Source organism: Oncorhynchus keta, chromosome 25 (assembly GCF_023373465.1).
Source record: "Oncorhynchus keta strain PuntledgeMale-10-30-2019 chromosome 25, Oket_V2, whole genome shotgun sequence".
Classification (NCBI taxonomy): domain Eukaryota; kingdom Metazoa; phylum Chordata; class Actinopteri; order Salmoniformes; family Salmonidae; genus Oncorhynchus; species Oncorhynchus keta.
In genome coordinates this window covers 42,933,122-42,952,599 of record NC_068445.1, presented here as the reverse complement: position 1 = coordinate 42,952,599, position 19,478 = coordinate 42,933,122, and the positions used below count along the sequence as shown (strand labels likewise).

The 19,478-nt window shown below is 47.3% G+C and overlaps 1 protein-coding gene across 4 annotated transcripts; it reads left to right on the top strand.

Moving 5' to 3' along the window:
- Nucleotides 1–1,220: 1,220 nt before the first annotated feature.
- LOC127911815 (uncharacterized) lies at nt 1,221–2,899 on the top strand. 4 transcript variants are annotated; one of them, XR_008079468.1, is made up of 5 exons: nt 1,221–1,410; nt 1,447–1,518; nt 1,555–1,662; nt 1,699–1,986; nt 2,310–2,899. XR_008079468.1 is itself a non-coding variant. In XM_052479684.1 (5 exons), exons 1-5 carry the CDS (start codon nt 1,236–1,238, stop codon nt 2,495–2,497), a joined length of 903 nt encoding a protein of 300 aa, XP_052335644.1. In that variant the 5' UTR covers nt 1,221–1,235; the 3' UTR covers nt 2,498–2,899. The 4 variants fall into 4 exon arrangements, 1 of the variants encoding a protein (XP_052335644.1); XR_008079466.1 differs by having other exon boundaries at nt 1,699–2,022; XM_052479684.1 differs by having other exon boundaries at nt 1,699–2,058.
- The last annotated feature ends 16,579 nt before the right edge of the window (nt 2,900–19,478 follow it).

Here is a 19,478-nt window from a genome sequence, read left to right as displayed (position 1 = left end):
CATTATAAACTGTCTGGTCTGGTCTGGTACATTATAAACTCTCTGGTCTGGTCTGTACTACATTATAAACTGTCTGGGTCTGGGTCTGGTCTGTACTACATTATAAACTGTCTAGTCTGGTCTGGTCTGTACTACATTATAAACTGTCTAGTCTGGTCTGGTCTGGTCTGTACTACATTATAAACTGTCTGGTCTGGGTCTGGTCTGTACTACATTATAAACTGTCTGGTCTGGTCTGTACTACATTATAAACTGTCTAGTCTGGGTCTAGTCTGGGTCTGGTCTGGTCTGTACTACATTATAAACTGTCTGGTCTGGTCTGTACTACATTATAAACTGTCTGGTCTGGTCTGTACTACATTATAAACTGTCTGGTCTGGGTCTGGTCTGTACTACATTATAAACTGTCTGGTCTGGTCTGGTCTGGTCTGTACTACATTATAAACTGTCTGGTCTGGGTCTGGTCTGGTCTGTACTACATTATAAACTGTCTAGTCTGGGTCTGGTCTAGTCTGGGTCTGGTCTGTACTACATTATAAACTGTCTGGTCTGGTCTAGTCTGGGTCTGGTCTGGTCTGGGTCTGGTCATTATAAACTGGGTCTGGTCTAGTCTGGGTCTGGTACTACATTATAAACTGTCTGGTCTGGTCTGTACTACATTATAAACTGTCTGGTCTGGTCTGTACTACATTATAAACTGTCTAGTCTGGGTCTGGTCTAGTCTGGGTCTGGTCTGTACTACATTATAAACTGTCTAGTCTGGGTCTGGTCTGGTCTGTACTACATTATAAACTGTCTAGTCTGGGTCTGGTCTGGTCTGTAATACATTATAAACTGTCTAGTCTGGGTCTGGTCTGTCTGAGTCTGGTCTGGTCTGTACTACATTATAAAATGTCTGGTCTGGTCTGGTCTAGTCTGGGTCTGGTCTGGTCTGGGTCTGGTCTAGTCTGGTCTGGGTCTGTGGTCTACATTATAAACTGTCTGGTCTGGTCTCTGGTCTGGGTCTGTCTGGGTCTGGTCTGGATATAAACTGTCTGGTCTGGTCTGGTCTGGTCTGGTCTACATTATAAACTGTCTATTCTGCCTGTTTGGTATAATGAAGACAGGGGTAAACTGTCTGTTTGATGGTATGAAGACTGGTATTCTGCCTGTTTGATGGTATAATGAAGACAGGGGTATTCTGCCTGTTTGAAGGTATAATGAAGACAGTGGTATTCTGCCTGTTTGATGGTATAATGAAGACAGGGGTATTCTGCCTGTTTGATGGTATAATGAAGACAGGGGTATTCTGCCTGTTTGATGGTATAATGAAGACAGGGGTATTCTGCCTGTTTGATGGTATAATGAAGACAGGGGTATTCTGCCTGTTTGATGGTATAATGAAGACAGGGGTATTCTGCCTGTTTGATGGTATAATGAAGACAGGGGTATTCTGCCTGTTTGAAGGTATAATGAAGACAGGGGTATTCTGCCTGTTTGATGGTATAATGAAGACAGGGGTATTCTGCCTGTTTGATGGTATAATGAAGACAGGGGTATTCTGCCTGTTTGAAGGTATAATGAAGACAGGGGTATTCTGCCTGTTTGATGGTATAATGAAGACAGGGGTATTCTGCCTGTTTGATGGTATAATGAAGACAGGGGTATTCTGCCTGTTTGATGGTATAATGAAGACAGGGGTATTCTGCCTGTTTGAAGGTATAATGAAGACAGGGGTATTCTGCCTGTTTGATGGTATAATGAAGACAGGGGTATTCTGCCTGTTTGATGGTATAATGAAGACAGGGGTATTCTGCCTGTTTGATGGTATAATGAAGACAGGGGTATTCTGCCTGTTTGATGGTATAATGAAGACAGGGGTATTCTGCCTGTTTGATGGTATAATGAAGACAGGGGTATTCTGCCTGTTTGATGGTATAATGAAGACAGGGGTATTCTGCCTGTTTGATGGTATAATGAAGACAGGGGTATTCTGCCTGTTTGATGGTATAATGAAGACAGGGGTATTCTGCCTGTTTGATGGTATAATGAAGACAGGGGTATTCTGCCTGTTTGATGGTATAATGAAGACAGGGTATTCTGCCTGTTTGATGGTATAATGAAGACAGGGGTATTCTGCCTGTTTGATGGTATAATGAAGACAGGGGTATTCTGCCTGTTTGAAGGTATAATGAAGACAGGGGTATTCTGCCTGTTTGAAGGTATAATGAAGACAGGGGTATTCTGCCTGTTTGATGGTATAATGAAGACGGGGGTATTCTGCCTGTTTGAAGGTATAATGAAGACAGGGGTATTCTGCCTGTTTGAAGGTATAATGAAGACAGGGGTATTCTGCCTGTTTGATGGTATAATGAAGACAGGGGTATTCTGCCTGTTTGATGGTATAATGAAGACAGGGGTATTCTGCCTGTTTGATGGTATAATGAAGACAGGGGTATTCCTGGAGAGTTGTGTTCCTTGTGATGCCGTTCCCCCGCTCCGGTTAATCATAACTTAATAATGATTGACTAGAAGTTCAGTGAATTCCATTTTCTTTTTCTTTCAAAACTTTCTCCAAGACTTCTGGAGTCTGTGACTTCCGGACTTCCCTGTTCAAGGACCCACATGTTCGTTTAATAAAATATGTCCCAGCAAGTTTTCTCCTGCCTGGGAAAGGTGTGTGGAGGTGTAGGGGGTGATCTTTGAGGTTCCACTGACAGAAGACAGCTGTCTGGCCCCTTCCCCCTGTCCTCCATCACACCATGAGGTGCCCCGAGACCCCGCCCCGAGACCCCGCCCCTTCCCCCTGTCCTCCATCACACCATGAGGTGCCCCGAGACCAAGACTTAGGAGAGGAGGCACCATTTGGTACCAGTTACTAAGCCACGGGGGGGCACCACTGCTGCTACCCTCCCGTCTCTGCCCCCTTCAGTCAAGGTAGCGCTGCACAGACTGGACCCTGACACACACACACACACAGGGCTGGCTGGAAGAGGGGCTCCCTATCATCAACAGCGGTGAAGGGCCTGATGACCTTGACATGGCTCCTCCCACACGCTGTGACTGCAGACTGTTTACTGCACGATGGATAGAGAACAGCTGCACGCACACACACACACACACACACACACACACACACACACACACACACACACACACACACACACACACACACACACACACACACACACACACACACACACACACACACACACACACACACACACACACACACAATGGAGGGAGGGAGAAATGGAGGAATGGAGGGAGAGAGGAATGGAGGGAGGGAGGAATGGAGGGAGGAATGGCAGGATGGAGGGAGGAATGGCGGGAGGGAGGAATGGAGGGAGGGAGGGAGGGATGGCGGGAGGGAGGAATGGCGGGAGGGAGGGAGGAATGGAGGGAGGGAGGAATGGCGGGAGGGAGGAATGGCGGGGGAGGGGGAGGAAGGGATGGCGGGAGGAGGGAGGAATGGCGGGGAATGGAGGGAGGGAGGGGGGGGAGGGAGGGAGGGACAGAGGGAGGGAGGAATGGGGAGGGAGGAGGAATGGAGGGAGGGAGGGAGGAATGGAGGGAGGGAGGAACGGAGGGAGGGAGGGAGGGAGGGACAGAGGGAGGGAGGAATGGCGGGAGGGAGGGAGGAATGGAGGGGAGGGAGGAAGGGAGGGGGGGAGGGAGGGAGGGACAGAGGGAGGGAGGGACAGAGGGAGGGAGGAATGGAGGGAGGGAGGAATGGAGGGAGGGAGGGAGGGAGGAATGGAGGGAGGGAGGAACGGAGGGAGGGGGAGGGAGGGAGGGACAGAGGGAGGGAGGAATGGAGGGGGAGGGAGGAATGGAGGGAGGGAGGGAGGAATGGCGGGAGGGAGGGGAGGAATGGGGGGAGAGTGGGAGGAGGGATGGGATGGCGGGAGGGAGGGAGGAATGGAGGGAGGGAGGAGGAGGGAATGGGGAGGGGGAATGGCGGAATGGAGGGAGGAATGGGGAGGAATGGAGGGAGGGGGAGGGAGGGAGGGAGGGAGGGGAGGGGAGGGATGGAGGGGGAGGGAGGGAGGAATGGAGGGAGGGGAGGGAGGGAGGGATGGCGGGAGGGAGGGAGGAATGGAGGGGGAGGGAGGGAGGAATGGAGGGAGGGAGGAATGGGGGAGGAATGGAGGGAGGGAGGAGGGAGGAGGGAGGGAGGGAGGGACAGAGGGGGGAGGAATGGCGGGAGGGAGGGAGGAATGGAGGGAGGGAGGAACAGAGGGAGGGAGGAATGGTGGGAGGATGGAGGGAGGGGGGAAAGGAAGGGAGGGAGGAATGGTGGGCAGAAGAATGGAGGGAGGGAGGAATGGAGGGAGGAATGGAGAGGAGGGGGAGGAGGAGGGAGAGTGGGAGGGAGGGAGATGGGAGGAATGGAGGGAGAGTGGGAGGAATGGAGGGAGAGTGGGAGGAATGGAGGGAGGGAGGAGGGATGGCGGGAGGGAGGAATGGGGAGGGAGGAATGGAGGGAGGGAGGAATGGCGGGAGGGAGGAATGGCGGGAGGAATGGAGGGGGCGGGGAGGGAGGGAGGGAGGAATGGAGGGAGGGAGGGAGGAATGGAGGAATGAGAGGAGGGAGGGAGGGAGGGAGGAATGGAGGGAGGGAGGGAGGAATGGAGGAGGAGGGAGGGAGGGAGGGAGGGACAGGGGAAGGAATGGAGGGAGGGAGGAATGGAGGGAGAGGAGGAACAGAAGGGAGGAATGGTGGGAGGAATGGAGGGAGGGAGGAGCTTTTAGGGAGGGAGACATGGTGGGCAGAAGGAATGGAGGGAGGAATGGAGGTAGAGGAATGGAGGATGAATGGAGGGAGAGTGGGAGGAATGGAGGGAGAGTCCCCAATGGAGGGAGGCTCCGGGAATGGAGGGAGAGTGGGAGGAATTAGGAATGGAGGGAAGGGGAGGAATAGACAGGGATGCTGAGGGGGAGGAATGGAGGGAGAGTAGGAATGGAGGGAGAGTGGGAGGAATGGAGGGAGAGAGGGAGGAATGCAGGGAGAGTGGGAGGAATGGAGGGAGAGTGGGAGGAATGGAGGGAGGAAGGAGGAATGGAGGGAGGGAGGAATGGAGGGAGAGAGGAATGGAGGGAGAGGGGAGGAGTCTGATGAGATTCCCCTCTAATGGAGGGAGAGTGGGAATGACTGTTTAATAGTGAGGGAGGGAGGGAGGTAGGGAGGGATGAATGGAGGAATGAGTTTGGAGAGGGAGGAATCCCCTCTAGGGAGGGTCTCCTGAGGGAATGAGGAATGGAGGGACTGGGAGGAATGGAGGGAGAGTCCCCTCTATATCCTGGAATGGAGGGAGGGAGTGAATGACTGTTTACTAGTGAGGGATTCCCCTCTATATCTTCTCCTTAGTGAAATGAAGGGAGGGAGGGTGAAATGAAGGGAGGAGGTAGTAGGAAGGAATGGAGGGAGGGAGGAATGGAGGGAGAGTCAATACCCTGCATATATCTCAGCTTTTAGTGAATGACTTGTGGTGGTAGAGACTGAGGATGCCCCTCTAAATCCTCTCCTTAGTGAATGACATTATAAAGGGAATAGACCCCTGAGGGGACATTATTCATGTCTGTTAGTGAATGACTGTTTACCAGTGAATTCCCCTCTATATCCTCTCCTTAGTGAATGACTGTTTACTGGTGAATTCCCCTCTATATCCTCTCCTTAGTGAATGACTGTTTACTGGTGAATTCCCCTCTATATCCTCTCCTTAGTGAATGACTGTTTACTAGTGAATTCCCCTCTATATCCTCTCCTTAGTGAATGACTGTTTACTGGTGAATTCCCCTCTATATCCTCTCCTTAGTGAATGACTGTTTACTGGTGAATTCCCCTCTATATCCTCTCCTTAGTGAATGACTGTTTACTAGTGAATTCCCCTCTATATCCTCTCCTTAGTGAATGACTGTTTACTAGTGAATTCCCCTCTATATCCTCTCCTTAGTGAATGACTGTTTACTGGTGAATTCCCCTCTATATCCTCTCCTTAGTGAATGACTGTTTACTAGTGAATTCCCCTCTATATCCTCTCCTTAGTGAATGACTGTTTACTAGTGAATTCCCCTCTATATCCTCTCCTTAGTGAATGACTGTTTACTAGTGAATTCCCCTCTATATCCTCTCCTTAGTGAATGACTGTTTACTGGTGAATTCCCCTCTATATCCTCTCCTTAGTGAATGACTGTTTACTGGTGAATTCCCCTCTATATCCTCTCCTTAGTGAATGACTGTTTACTGGTGAATTCCCCTCTATATCCTCTCCTTAGTGAATGACTGTTTACTGGTGAATTCCCCTCTATATCCTCTCCTTAGTGAATGACTGTTTACTGGTGAATTCCCCTCTATATCCTCTCCTTAGTGAATGACTCTTTACTCACAGTTTCTATCTGTGATGTTTCTACTGCTGGGTAGTTTATACTGCTGCTGGGTTGTTGTCAACGGCGAGGTTCCCCAGTCCAGGGCCTGCTGCGAGGGTCCCCAGTCCAGGGCCTGCTGCGAGGGTCCCCAGTCCAGGGCCTGCGGAGAGGGTCCCCAGTCCCCAGTCCGGGGCCTGCTGCGAGGGTCCCCAGTCCAGGGCCTGCTGCGAGGGTCCCCAGTCCGGGGCCTGCTGCGAGGGTCCCCAGTCCGGGGCCTGCTGCGAGGGTCCCCAGTCCAGGGCCTGCTGCGAGGGTCCCCAGTCCAGGGCCTGCGGCGAGGGTCCCCAGTCCAGGGCCTGCTGCGAGGGTCCCCAGTCCAGGGCCTGCTGCGAGGGTCCCCAGTCCGGGGCCTGCTGCGAGGGTCCCCAGTCCGGGGCCTGCTGCGAGGTCCCCAGTCCGGGGCCTGCTGCGAGGGTCCCCAGTCCGGGGCCTGCTGCGAGGGTCCCCAGTCCGGGGCCTGCAGAGAGGGTCCCCAGTCCGGGGGCCTGCGGAGAGGGTCCCCAGTCCGGGGCCTGCTGCGAGGGTCCCCAGTCCAGGGCCTGCGGAGAGGGTCCCCAGTCCGGGGCCTGCTGACCCCAGTCCAGGGCCTGCGGATTCCCCAGTGTTTGTCTGGTTCCCCGCAGGATGTGGGGGAGCCAGAGGTGGAGCGGGGTCTAAGCTTTCTGGTCCACCAAGATTTTGCCCACCTGGACCCTCCTCAATCAGGTTTGACAGATGTCCGCACCTTTGGGGGGGACTCTCGTTGTCTCTGATTGGGAATCATACTTAGGCAGCCTTTGTTCCTTTTCTGATTTGTGGGTTGTTGTCTTCGTTTAATGCATGTATAGCCTTACGGAGCTTCACGTTAGTTTTTGTTGTTTATTGTTTTGTTGGCGACATTTAAAAATAAAGAGTTAATGTACGCTGACCACGCGGCACCTTGGTCCAGTCATTTTCAAGACGACGTTCGTGACAACAAGTGATTAAATCTTCAAATCAAATCAAATTTGATTGGTCACTATTTGTCATTATTTGCTCAAATGATGTATAAACATTGGACGTATTTGTAAATAAAATAAAGGTGTAGGGGGTGATCTTTGAGGTTCCACTGACAGAAGACAGCTGTCTGGATCCTTTGGCCCCTGTCCTCCATCAGAGTTTGGCCCAGAGTCGCCCCCCTGATCAGAGTTTGGCCCAGAGTCGTCCGGATCAGACCCCGCCGGATCAGAGTTTGGCCCCCTGTCGTCCGGATCAGAGTTTGGCCCAGAGTCGTAAATCAGAGTTTGGCACTTGGGAGGCCATCATTGTAAAATAATAATTTGTTCTTAACTGACATGCCTAGTTAAAAACAAAGGGTAAATAAAACTGGCAGATGTCATTGGTGGACAGACAGTGGTGAGTCAGGCGAGTTTCCCTCATAACATGTAAAATGCTTCGGTGTCTGGAAAAGTGTTTCATAAATTCAATCAATTAATACCAGGATCATGATTATTAGGATTGCTAATGCATCTAATATTCTTTCAATGGTATCAATGCAAAGCTTGTGTTGTAAATATAGTTTACACTTGGTGGCCAGTTTATTAGGTTTATTATTATTAGTTATTAGTTAATTATTATTAGTTTAAAACGGCTCCAATGTGTATGCGAACACCAACACTGGACAATAGAGGACTGGAAAAACATTGCCTGGTCCGACAAATCAAAAATGTGTTGATAGGAATTTGAGTACTTCAGATCTTCTGTAAGATTATTCTCCAAATAAAGCATTCGGTCGATGTCAAATGAAGTCAACAATGGCAGCATGGCTCTTGGCTCTCACTACATAACATAATTACCATCTTGGACTGAGCTTCAGCATTGAAATCAGACCAACATCCTTCTGCTGCTGCCTGTCACTTGGTTAATCTCATATCAGGAGATGCTTATTGTGTTGTTCCATGGCTCAGCCACCTCTTCTCTCCACCAATCTAAATATTGACAGAACCATGAGACCATGAGACAAAATGGCCGACTTCAGAGCCGTGAGCAGGAAGAGCTTCAGTTAATTTTCCCCTGGAAGGAGAGGGCCTCTCTGAGGGTTCTGAATAGATGATTTAAACAAGTGTTCAGAGTCGGTTGCCTTGACTTAATTATTAACTGTGTATTTCATAATGTTAGTGACAATATGTTAACGTGTTTTTGTGTCTTCCTTCCCCCCGCCGCCAACAGATGGGTCCCTTTTACTTCATTTTCCACATCAAGTATGATTATTTCTTTGTGCCAAAAGCCACCTGCCGTTCCCTGGTCTCTGGTCTAATTATTTATGTTGGTAACACACAGCGGGACGCGCTATCAGTTGGATGGTGTCTTAATAAAGGAAGGAACATCAACATCTTGACATCATGTTCAAGGGGAAAATGAATCATCGCAGAAGGAAGGAAGCATTGGAGGAGCAGCGTTGCAGATAGGCTCTGTGCCAAAACCTCTGAAATGGACCTCTTTTGTCTTCGTGTGCACTGAGTTCTCTCTCTCCCTCCTGCACTAGGGGATTCAGAGGCATGTGATGATAATTGGTTAATAGCCAATTAAAAAAGTCAAATTAGAGAGAATACATCAACATTGAAAAATTAGACCAATACCAGAGAAGGACAGAACCAGATGATTCTCTGACCAGAACCAGAGAAGGACAGAACCAGATGATTCTCTGACCAGAACCAGAGAAGGACAGAACCAGATGATTCTCTGACCAGAACCAGAGAAGGACAGAACCAGATGATTCTCCGACCAGAACCAGAGAAGGACAGAACCAGATGATTCTCCGACCAGAACCAGAGAAGGACAGAACCAGATGATTCTCTGACCAGAACCAGAGAAGGACAGAACCAGATGATTCTCCGACCAGAACCAGAGAAGGACAGAACCAGATGATTCTCCGACCAGAACCAGAGAAGGAAAGAACCAGATGATTCTCCGACCAGAACCAGAGAAGGACAGAACCAGATGATTCTCAGACCAGAACCAGAGAAGGACAGAACCAGATGATTCTCCGACCAGAACCAGAGAAGGACAGAACCAGATGATTCTCCGACCAGAACCAGAGAGGAAAGAACCAGATGATTCTCAGACCAGAACCAGAGAAGGACAGAACCAGATGATTCTCCGACCAGAACCAGAGAAGGACAGAACCAGATGATTCTCCGACCAGAACCAGAGAAGGACAGAACCAGATGATTCTCCGACCAGAACCAGAGAAGGAAAGAACCAGATGATTCTCCGACCAGAACCAGAGAAGGACAGAACCAGATGATTCTCTGACCAGAACCAGAGAAGGACAGAACCAGATGATTCTCTGACCAGAACCAGAGAAGGACAGAACCAGATGATTCTCCGACCAGAACCAGAGAAGGACAGAACCAGATGATTCTCTGACCAGAACCAGAGAAGGACAGAACCAGATGATTCTCTGACCAGAACCAGAGAAGGACAGAACCAGATGATTCTCCGACCAGAACCAGAGAAGGACAGAACCAGATGATTCTCTGACCAGAACCAGAGAAGGACAGAACCAGATGATTCTCCGACCAGAACCAGAGAAGGACAGAACCAGATGATTCTCCGACCAGAACCAGAGAAGGACAGAACCAGAACACAGAGAAGGACAGAACCAGATGATTCTCCGACCAGAACCAGAGAAGGACAGAACCAGATGATTCTCCGACCAGAACCAGAGAAGGACAGAACCAGATGATTCTCCGACCAGAACCAGAGAAGGACAGAACCAGATGATTCTCCGACCAGAACCAGAGAAGGAAAGAACCAGATGATTCTCTGACCAGAACCAGAGAAGGACAGAACCAGATGATTCTCTGACCAGAACCAGAGAAGGACAGAACCAGATGATTCTCTGACCAGAACCAGAGAAGGACAGAACCAGATGATTCTCCGACCAGAACCAGAGAAGGACAGAACCAGATGATTCTCCGACCAGAACCAGAGAAGGACAGAACCAGATGATTCTCCGACTAGAACCAGAGAAGGACAGAACCAGATGATTCTCTGACCAGAACCAGAGAAGGACAGAACCAGATGATTCTCCGACCAGAACCAGAGAAGGACAGAACCAGATGATTCTCCGACCAGAACCAGAGAAGGACAGAACCAGATGATTCTCTGACCAGAACCAGAGAAGGACAGAACCAGATGATTCTCCGACCAGAACCAGAGAAGGACAGAACCAGATGATTCTCCGACCAGAACACAGAGAAGGACAGAACCAGATGATTCTCCGACCAGAACCAGAGAAGGACAGAACCAGATGATTCTCCGACCAGAACCAGAGAAGGACAGAACCAGATGATTCTCCGACCAGAACCAGAGAAGGACAGAACCAGATGATTCTCCGACCAGAACCAGAGAAGGAAAGAACCAGATGATTCTCCGACCAGAACACAGAGAAGGACAGAACCAGATGATTCTCCGACCAGAACCAGAGAAGGACAGAACCAGATGATTCTCTGACCAGAACCAGAGAAGGACAGAACCAGATGATTCTCCGACCAGAACCAGAGAAGGACAGAACCAGATGATTCTCCGACCAGAACCAGAGAAGGACAGAACCAGATGATTCTCCGACCAGAACCAGAGAAGGACAGAACCAGATGATTCTCCGACCAGAACCAGAGAAGGACAGAACCAGATGATTCTCTGACCAGAACCAGAGAAGGACAGAACCAGATGATTCTCCGACCAGAACCAGAGAAGGACAGAACCAGATGATTCTCCGACCAGAACCAGAGAAGGACAGAACCAGATGATTCTCCGACCAGAACCAGAGAAGGACAGAACCAGATGATTCTCTGACCAGAACCAGAGAAGGACAGAACCAGATGATTCTCCGACCAGAACCAGAGAAGGACAGAACCAGATGATTCTCCGACCAGAACCAGAGAAGGACAGAACCAGATGATTCTCCGACCAGAACCAGAGAAGGACAGAACCAGATGATTCTCTGACCAGAACCAGAGAAGGAAAAATACAAAAAGTCCCGACTGATGCTCCTGGTTGGAAATATCTACTGACTTTGCTTTGGTACACATTACATCAGAACTCTGTCTTTTTATTTAGATCAGAACCAAGGTAGGGAGGGAGAACAAAATGTCACGAATAAAAGTACCAATTAAGTTGATTATTCATGTGTTTTCAAAGCACAGTGTCCCGGGGATAGGGTATAGGTCAGTTAGAATCAGAATGGCCCAGTGTTTTACAATGTAGAACATACTCAATACTCTAATCCCTGTGGGTTTAAAACATGAATACAGTGTAATTACTGATTCACATATAATTATAACCCCCTTTTCTTTTACTAATGTGACTGAAAATGGGTTAAAAAATATGCCATTTATGATGTGTGTTCTATAATAATTACAGCCGTCAGTGTTAGGAAGATAAGCGTTTTCCATCCTTTAAAGACCAAATATTCTAATACAAAAACCAGAGGATTAAGGCGTTGAGTGCAGTAAGCCAACGCAGCTAGGAAGCCCAGCCATGCACTCCCCATATGAGAGCAGATTGAAAGAAAAGCCTTTATCTACCCATTTAAGAACATATATGGGCTCTGGTGCCCAAACCACAGGAGAGACTGAATTGCAGCGAGAGAAAGCCAAAGCCATTGTAGGCCTCAGCCAGACAATGCACTGAACATAAACCTATAATAGCCTTAAGGATTAAGAATATGCTGGCTGACTTTAATTACATATTGCTTGTGAGGGGTTTACCTTCCTGGGACGACCGAGAGGCTGAGAGCTCATTGCTGCTTCTGCTACTGCACTTATACAGGAAAGACTGGGGACAGACGGCACAGAAAAATTAACAGAAGGATTTACTTTTTAAATCTCAACTAGTGAAAGTTAGTTGTGTTTTATTTAATGGTTTGGGCCTTAGCCAGATTCGCTGCATAAATGTGTCTGTATGCCCTTGTACTGTATGTGTCAGACCTACTGGTAGATATCTACCGTTTTAAAAGGACGTTAATATGACTCTTGTAATGATTTATTGACTTGCTTGCATTTGAGGTTAAGTGTTTATCGATGCTAATGATGCTAATGCTATGCTAATGATAGGTAAACTGGGGTGTGGAATGATAATGCTAACTGTGGAATGCTACTGCTAACTGTGGGATGCTAACTGTTGGGCGCTAACAGTGGTATACTAACTGTGGAATCACCCTCAGTGTGTAAATTAGGTGATTGGGATTTCCCTGCTATGCAATTGATCAGGGATTAGCCTCCCACTAGCCAAGAGGAGATCATTGGTAAGCCTCCCACCAGCCCAGAGGGTCAGTGATCAGCCTCCCACCAGCCAAGAGGCAGTGATCAGCCTCCCACCAGCCCAGAGGGTCAGTGATCAGCCTCCCACCAGCCCAGAGGGTCGGTGATCAGCCCCCCACCAGCCCAGAGGATCGGTGATCAGCCTCCCACTAGCCAAGAGGCAGTGATCAGCCTCCCACCAGCCCAGAGATCAGTGATCAGCCTCCCACCAGCCCAGAGGGTCAGTGATCAGCCTCCCACCAGCCCAGAGGGTCAGTGATCAGCCTCCCACCAGCCCAGAGGAGATCAGTGATCAGCCTCCCACCAGCCCAGAGGAGATCAGTGATCAGCCTCCCACCAGCCCAGAGGAGATCAGTGATCAGCCTCCCACCAGCCCATAGGAGATCGCCTCGCTGTGATGCCATGGGGCCCAACTTCGAAGCACATCACATCTTAATGAACTTCCTGCCTGCCTCTTTCCGTGGTCTAGCTCTCTCTGCATGATCCTTTTGGGCTTAATAAGGACACACTGGGCCTTGTGCCTTTCAATGGTTCTTCAGGTCCAAGGTGTTTCATCGATTCTGACAGTTACATATATTGAGCCTCTTTTTTTTTCTGCCTAAATCGCCTGAAAAAAACCCCCAAATCTCCGAAGACTGCTCCCTAAAGTTCCCATTAAAACCCTTTTAAATCCAATCGATGACTGTTCTTCCATCCCATTTTATTTTTCAATGAAGTTGAAACATGTTTAGGAAGAAGTAGAGGCACCTGTGACTCCGCCCCCCTGATACTCCTCCTCTCCAATCCTCTCCCCATCCAATGACTGCACCCATCTACGCGAAATACCCCATTATGAAAAAGTATATATATTTTTAAATGAAAATACAGAAATATCTAATTTACATAAGTATTCACAGCCCTGAGTCAATACTTTGTAAAAGCACCTTTGCAGCGATTACAGCTTTGACTCTTTATGGGTACAGTGAGGGAAAAAAGTATTTGATCCCCTGCTGATTTTGTATGTTTGCCCACTGCCAAAGAAATGATCAGCCTATAATTTTAATGGTAGGTTTATTTGAACAGTGACAGACAGAATAACAAAAAAAAATCCAGAAAAATCCACGTCAAAAATGTTATAAATTGATTTGCATTTTAATGAGGGAAATAAGTATTTGAACCCTCTGAAAAACATGACTTAGTACTTGGTGGCAAAACCCTTGTTGGAAATCACAGAGGTCAGACGTTTCTTGTAGTTGGCCACCAGGTTTGCACACATCTCAGGAGGGATTTTGTCCCACTCCTCTTTGCAGATCTTCTCCAAGTCATTAAGGTTTCGAGGCTGACGTTTGGCAACTTGAACCTTCAGCTCCCCCCACAGATTTTCTATGGGATTAAGGTCTGAAGACTGGCTAGGCCACTCCAGGACCTTAATGTGCTTCTTCTTGAGCCACTCCTTTGTTACCTTGGCCGTGTGTTTGGGGTCATTGTCATGCTGGAATACCCATCCACGACCCATTTTCAATGCCCTGGCTGAGGGAAGGAGGTTCTCACCCAAGATTTGACGGTACATGGCCCCGTCCATCGTCCCTTTGATGCGGTGAAGTTGTCCTGTCCCCTTAGCAGAAAAACACCCCCAAAGCATAATGTTTCCACCTCCATGTTTGACGGTGGGGATGATGTTCTTGGGGTCATAGGCAGCATTCCTCCTCCTCCAAACACAGCGAGTTGAGTTGATGCCAAAGAGCTCCATTTTGGTCTCATCTGACCACAACACTTTCACCCAGTTGTCCTCTGAATCATTCAGATGTTCATTGGCAAACTTCAGACGGGCATGTTCTTTCTTGAGCAGGGGGACCTTGCGGGTGCTGCAGGATTTCAGTCCTTCACGGCATAGTGTGTTACCAATTGTTTTCTTGGTGACTATGGTCCCAGCTGCCTTGAGATCATTGACAAGATCCTCCCGTGTAGTTCTGGGCTGATTCCTCACCGTTCTCATGATCATTGCAACTCCACGAGGTGAGATCTTGCATGGAGCCCCAGGCCGAGGTGAGATCTTGCATGGAGCCCCAGGCCGAGGTGAGATCTTGCATGGAGCCCCAGGCCGAGGTGAGATCTTGCATGGAGCCCCAGGCCGAGGTGAGATCTTGCATGGAGCCCCAGGCCGAGGTGAGATCTTGCATGGAGCCCCAGGTCGAGGGAGATGGACAGTTCTTTTGTGTTTCCTCCATTTGCGAATAATCTGTTGTCACCTTCTCACCAAACTGCTTGGCGATGGTCTTGTAGCCCATTCCAGCCTTGTGTAGGTCTATAATCTTGTCCCTGACATCCTTGGAGAGCTCTTTGGTCTTGGCCATGGTGGAGAGTTTGAAATCTGATTGATTGCTTCTGTGGACAGGTGTCTTTTATACAGGTAACAAACTGAGATTAGGAGCACTCCCTTTAAGAGTGTGCTCCTAATCTCAGTTTGTTACCTGTATAAAAGACACCTGGGACTCAGAAATCTTTCTGATTGAGAGGGGGTCAAATACTTATTTCCCTCATTAAAATGCAAATCAATTTATAGCATTTTGGACATGTGTCTTTCTGGATTTTTTGTTGTTGTTATTCTGTCTCTCACTGTTCAAATAAACCTATTATTTTTTTGTCAGTGGGCAAACGTACAAAATCAGCAGGGGATCAAATACTTTTTTCTCCCACTGTAAGTCTCTAAGAGCTTTCCACACCTGGATTGTGCACCATTTGCCCATTATTCTATCACTGTCACTTTGGTAAGCAGCTTTACTGTAGAGTTGTGTTTCAGGTTATAATGTCCTGCTGAAAGGTGAATTCAACTCCCAGGGTCTGGTGGAAAGCGGACTGATCCGGGTTTTCCTCTAGGACAATGCCTGTGCTTAGCGCCATTCCATTTATTTTTTTTATCCAGAAAACTCCCCCAGTCCTTAATGATTACAAGCATACCCATAACATGATGCAGCCAGCACTATGCTTGAAAATATGATGAGTGTTACTCAGTAATATGTTGTATTGGATTTGTCCCAAACATAACACTTTGTATTCAGGACAAAAGTTCATTTCTTTGCCACATTTTTTTCAGTTTTACTTGAGTGCCTTGTTGCAAACACGATGCATGTTTTGGAGTATTTTATTCCGTAAGTGCTTCCTTTTTCCCCTCTGTCATTTAGGTTAGTTTGTGGAGTAACTACAATGTTGTTGATCCATCCTCAGTTTTCTCCTGTCACAGCCATTAAACTCTGTAACTGTTTTAAAGTCACCATTGGCCTCATGGTGAAATCCCTGAGTGGTTTCCTTCCTCTCCGGCAACTGAGTTACGAAGGAGGCTTGTATCTTTGTAGTGACTGGGTGTATTGCTACACCATCCAAAGTGTAATTAATAACTTCACCATGATCAAAGGGAAATTCAATGTCTGCTTTTTTTTTAACCCATTTACTTATAGGTGCCCCTCTTCACGAGCCATTGGAAAACCTCCATAGTCTTTGTGGTTGAATCTGCTTTTGAAATGCACTGCTCGATTGAGGGACCTTACAGATAATTGTATGTGTGGGATACAGAGATGAGGTACTCATTCAAAAAACAAGTTAAACACTATTATTGCACCCAGAGTGAGTCCATGCAACTTATTATGTGACTTCTTAAGCATTATTTTTACTCCTGAATTTATTTAGGCCATAACAAAGGGGTTGAATACTTATTGGCACAAGACTTTTCAGCTTTAACTTTTCAATTCATTTAAATTGTTTTTCTTCTTCTAAAAACATAATTCCACTTTGACGTTATGGTTTATTGTGTGTATTGAATTGTGTATTGAATTGTGTGAAAAGTCAATGGAGTGAGTGAATACATTCTGAAGAGAGGAGAAATTATATTTCCTCCTTATAACATCTTCTTACAAATACCTGCAGATCCTTGGAGAGTTCCCTGAACCCGAGAAGAAACACTCCACTATGCCCGGGAGCCACGAAGCCATTAACAGCTTTTTAGCCCAAGATGTAATAGCTGTTATAATTTATCATGTAAACCCTAAACTGTTTCTTAATTAAGTGCGTGCGTTAATACATTTTTTAATTTCATCCCTGTAGGTACTTTGCCATGCTAATTGCTAATATTCCACAACTTAGTTATTATGCTAGTGCCCTTGGCTATTTGCTGCAGTGAGGAGAGGAAACGGGGGATACTTGTAGTTTATTAACTCGTCCAGTCTCAACATTGTAGAGAAAAAGGTTGTTTTTCTACATCTTGGCTAGTGGGAGGCTGATCACTGACCCTCTGGGCTGGTGGGAGGCTGATCACTGACCCTCTGGGCTGGTGGGAGGCTGATCACTGACCCTCTGGGCTGGTGGGAGGCTGATCACTGACCCTCTGGGCTGGTGGGAGGCTGATCACTGACCCTCTGGGCTGGTGGGAGGCTGATCACTGCCCCTCTGGGCTGGTGGGAGGCTGATCACTGCCTCTTGGCTAGTTTTTTTTAAATGTGGCGGCTAAAACTTCAGATTGTGTCTTCTGATCTGACGTCAGCCGTTTCAATGAGTCTGTCTGTCTGATATACTGTGTGTCATAGGACAGGTTTAGTCTATGTTTTCCAATGTTGTGTCACAGGGCCAGGACAATAAACAGTTTAGAGCACACAACAAACTATGTGTCAAACCCTGACCTTAGAGATCCTGTTTATGTCTCTAGTTTGGTTTGGTCAGGGTGTGAGTTGGGGCGGGTATTCTATACTCTATTATTTGTATTTCTATGTTTTGGCCTGGTATGGTTCTCAATCATGGACAGCTGTCTATCGTTGTCTCTGATTGAGAACCATACTTAGGTAGCTCCTTTCCCACCTGTCTTTGTGGGAAGTTGACTTGTTTTGGGGACATAGCGGTTAGCGTCATGGTTTGTTTTTGTAGTGTTTATTGTTTTTTTTCGCCGTCATTTTCCAAATAAAGAAAAAGCATTACGCTCAACACGCTGCACCTTGGTCCTCATCTTTTAACGGCCGTGACACTGTGACAGATGATGACAAATATCGGCAGAGTCTACATATTACTGTAACAACGTAGTTCCTGTCTAGCTAGGGATTTCACATCAGCTATACCATCACCAAGTGAGCCATTTACAATGACTAGCTAATAAGGTTCAATCTGGATAACAGTATTAAAGACACTGTACCGGTAGTGGCAGTCACATATTGTGGACTACCTGACATGATGACTCCTTGCTGTCCCCAGTCCACCTGACTGTGCTGCTGCTCCAGTTTCAACTGTTCTGCCTTATTATTATTGGACCATGCTGGTCATTTCTGAACATTTGAACATCTTGGCCATGTTCTGTTATAATCTCCACCCGGCACAGCCAGAAGTGGACTGGCCACCCCACATAGCCTGGTTCCTCTCTAGGTTTCTTCCTAGGTTTTGGCCTTTCTAGGGAGTGTTTCCGAGCCACCGTGCTTCTACACCTGCATTGCTTGCTGTTTGGGGTTTTAGGCTGGGTTTCTGTACAGCACTTTGAGATATCAGCTGATGTACGAAGGGCTATATAATTCAATTTGATTTGATTTGATATTGTTGAACAGGATTTGTCTGTTAGCGACGTTGCTAATGAGGAGCTACATTGTGATGACACACACAGACAAACACACACATGCACGCACACGCTAATGACCTCCACTACCTCCCTCACTGACTGCTGGAGGTAGTTAAAGACCCCGGGCAGTACAGCCAAGCTGGGACTTTTTCCATTTCCTTTGTCTTCTCCATTCTATCATCCAGTGTTGAGATAAGCGTGTGTGACTCATGTGTAAGTCATGTGTGACTCATGTGTAAGTCATGTGTAAGTCATGTGTAAGTCATGTGTGACTCATGTGTGACTCATGTGTAAGTCATGTGTAAGTCATGTGTAAGTCATGTGTAAGTCATGTGTGAGTCATGTGTAAGTCATGTGTAAGTCATGCTGTAAGTCATGTGTGAGTCATGCTGTAAGTCATGTGTGAGTCATGTGTAAGTCATGTGTAAGTCATGTGTAAGTCATGTGTAAGTCATGTGTAAGTCATGTGTGAGTCATGTGTAAGTCATGTGTAAGTCATGTGTAAGTCATGTGTAAGTCATGTGTGAGTCATGTGTAAGTCATGCTGTAAGTCATGCTGTAAGTCATGTGTAAGTCATGTGTGAGTCATGTGTAAGTCATGCTGTAAGTCATGCTGTAAGTCATGTGTAAGTCATGCTGTGAGTCATGCTGTAAGTCATGTGTAAGTCATGTGTAAGTCATGCTGTAAGTCATGTGTGAGTCATGCTGCTGTAAGTCACGTGTGAGTCATGCTGTAAGTCATGTGTGAGTCATGTGTAAGTCATGTGTAAGTCATGTGTAAGTCATGTGTAAGTCATGTGTGAGTCATGTGTAAGTCATGTGTGAGTCATGTGTAAGTCATGTGTAAGTCATGCTGTAAGTCATGTGTGAGTCATGCTGTAAGTCATGTGTAAGTCATGTGTAAGTCATGTGTAAGTCACGTGTGAGTCATGTGTAAGTCATGTGTAAGTCATGTGTGAGTCATGCTGTAAGTCATGTGTAAGTCATGTGTGAGTCATGCTGTAAGTCATGTGTGAGTCATGTGTAAGTCATGTGTAAGTCATGCTGTAAGTCATGTGTAAGTCATGCTGTAAGTCATGCTGTAAGTCATGTGTGAGTCATGCTGTAAGTCATGCTGTAAGTCATGTGTAAGTCATGCTGTAAGTCATGTGTAAGTCATGTGTAAGTCATGCTGTAAGTCATGCTGTAAGTCATGTGTAAGTCATGCTGTAAGTCATGCT

What these genes read in the sequence shown, in the direction of transcription:
- LOC127911815 (XM_052479684.1), top strand. Translation starts at nt 1,236, where the DNA reads ATGAAGACAGGGGTATTCTGCCTGTTTGATGGTATAATGAAGACAGGG. An exon ending in GGTATTCTGCCTGTTTGATG is followed by an intron (nt 1,519 to 1,554) that starts GTATAATGAAGA and finishes GCCTGTTTGAAG; the next exon opens with GTATAATGAAGACAGGGGTA. An exon ending in GGTATTCTGCCTGTTTGATG is followed by an intron (nt 1,663 to 1,698) that starts GTATAATGAAGA and finishes GCCTGTTTGAAG; the next exon opens with GTATAATGAAGACAGGGGTA.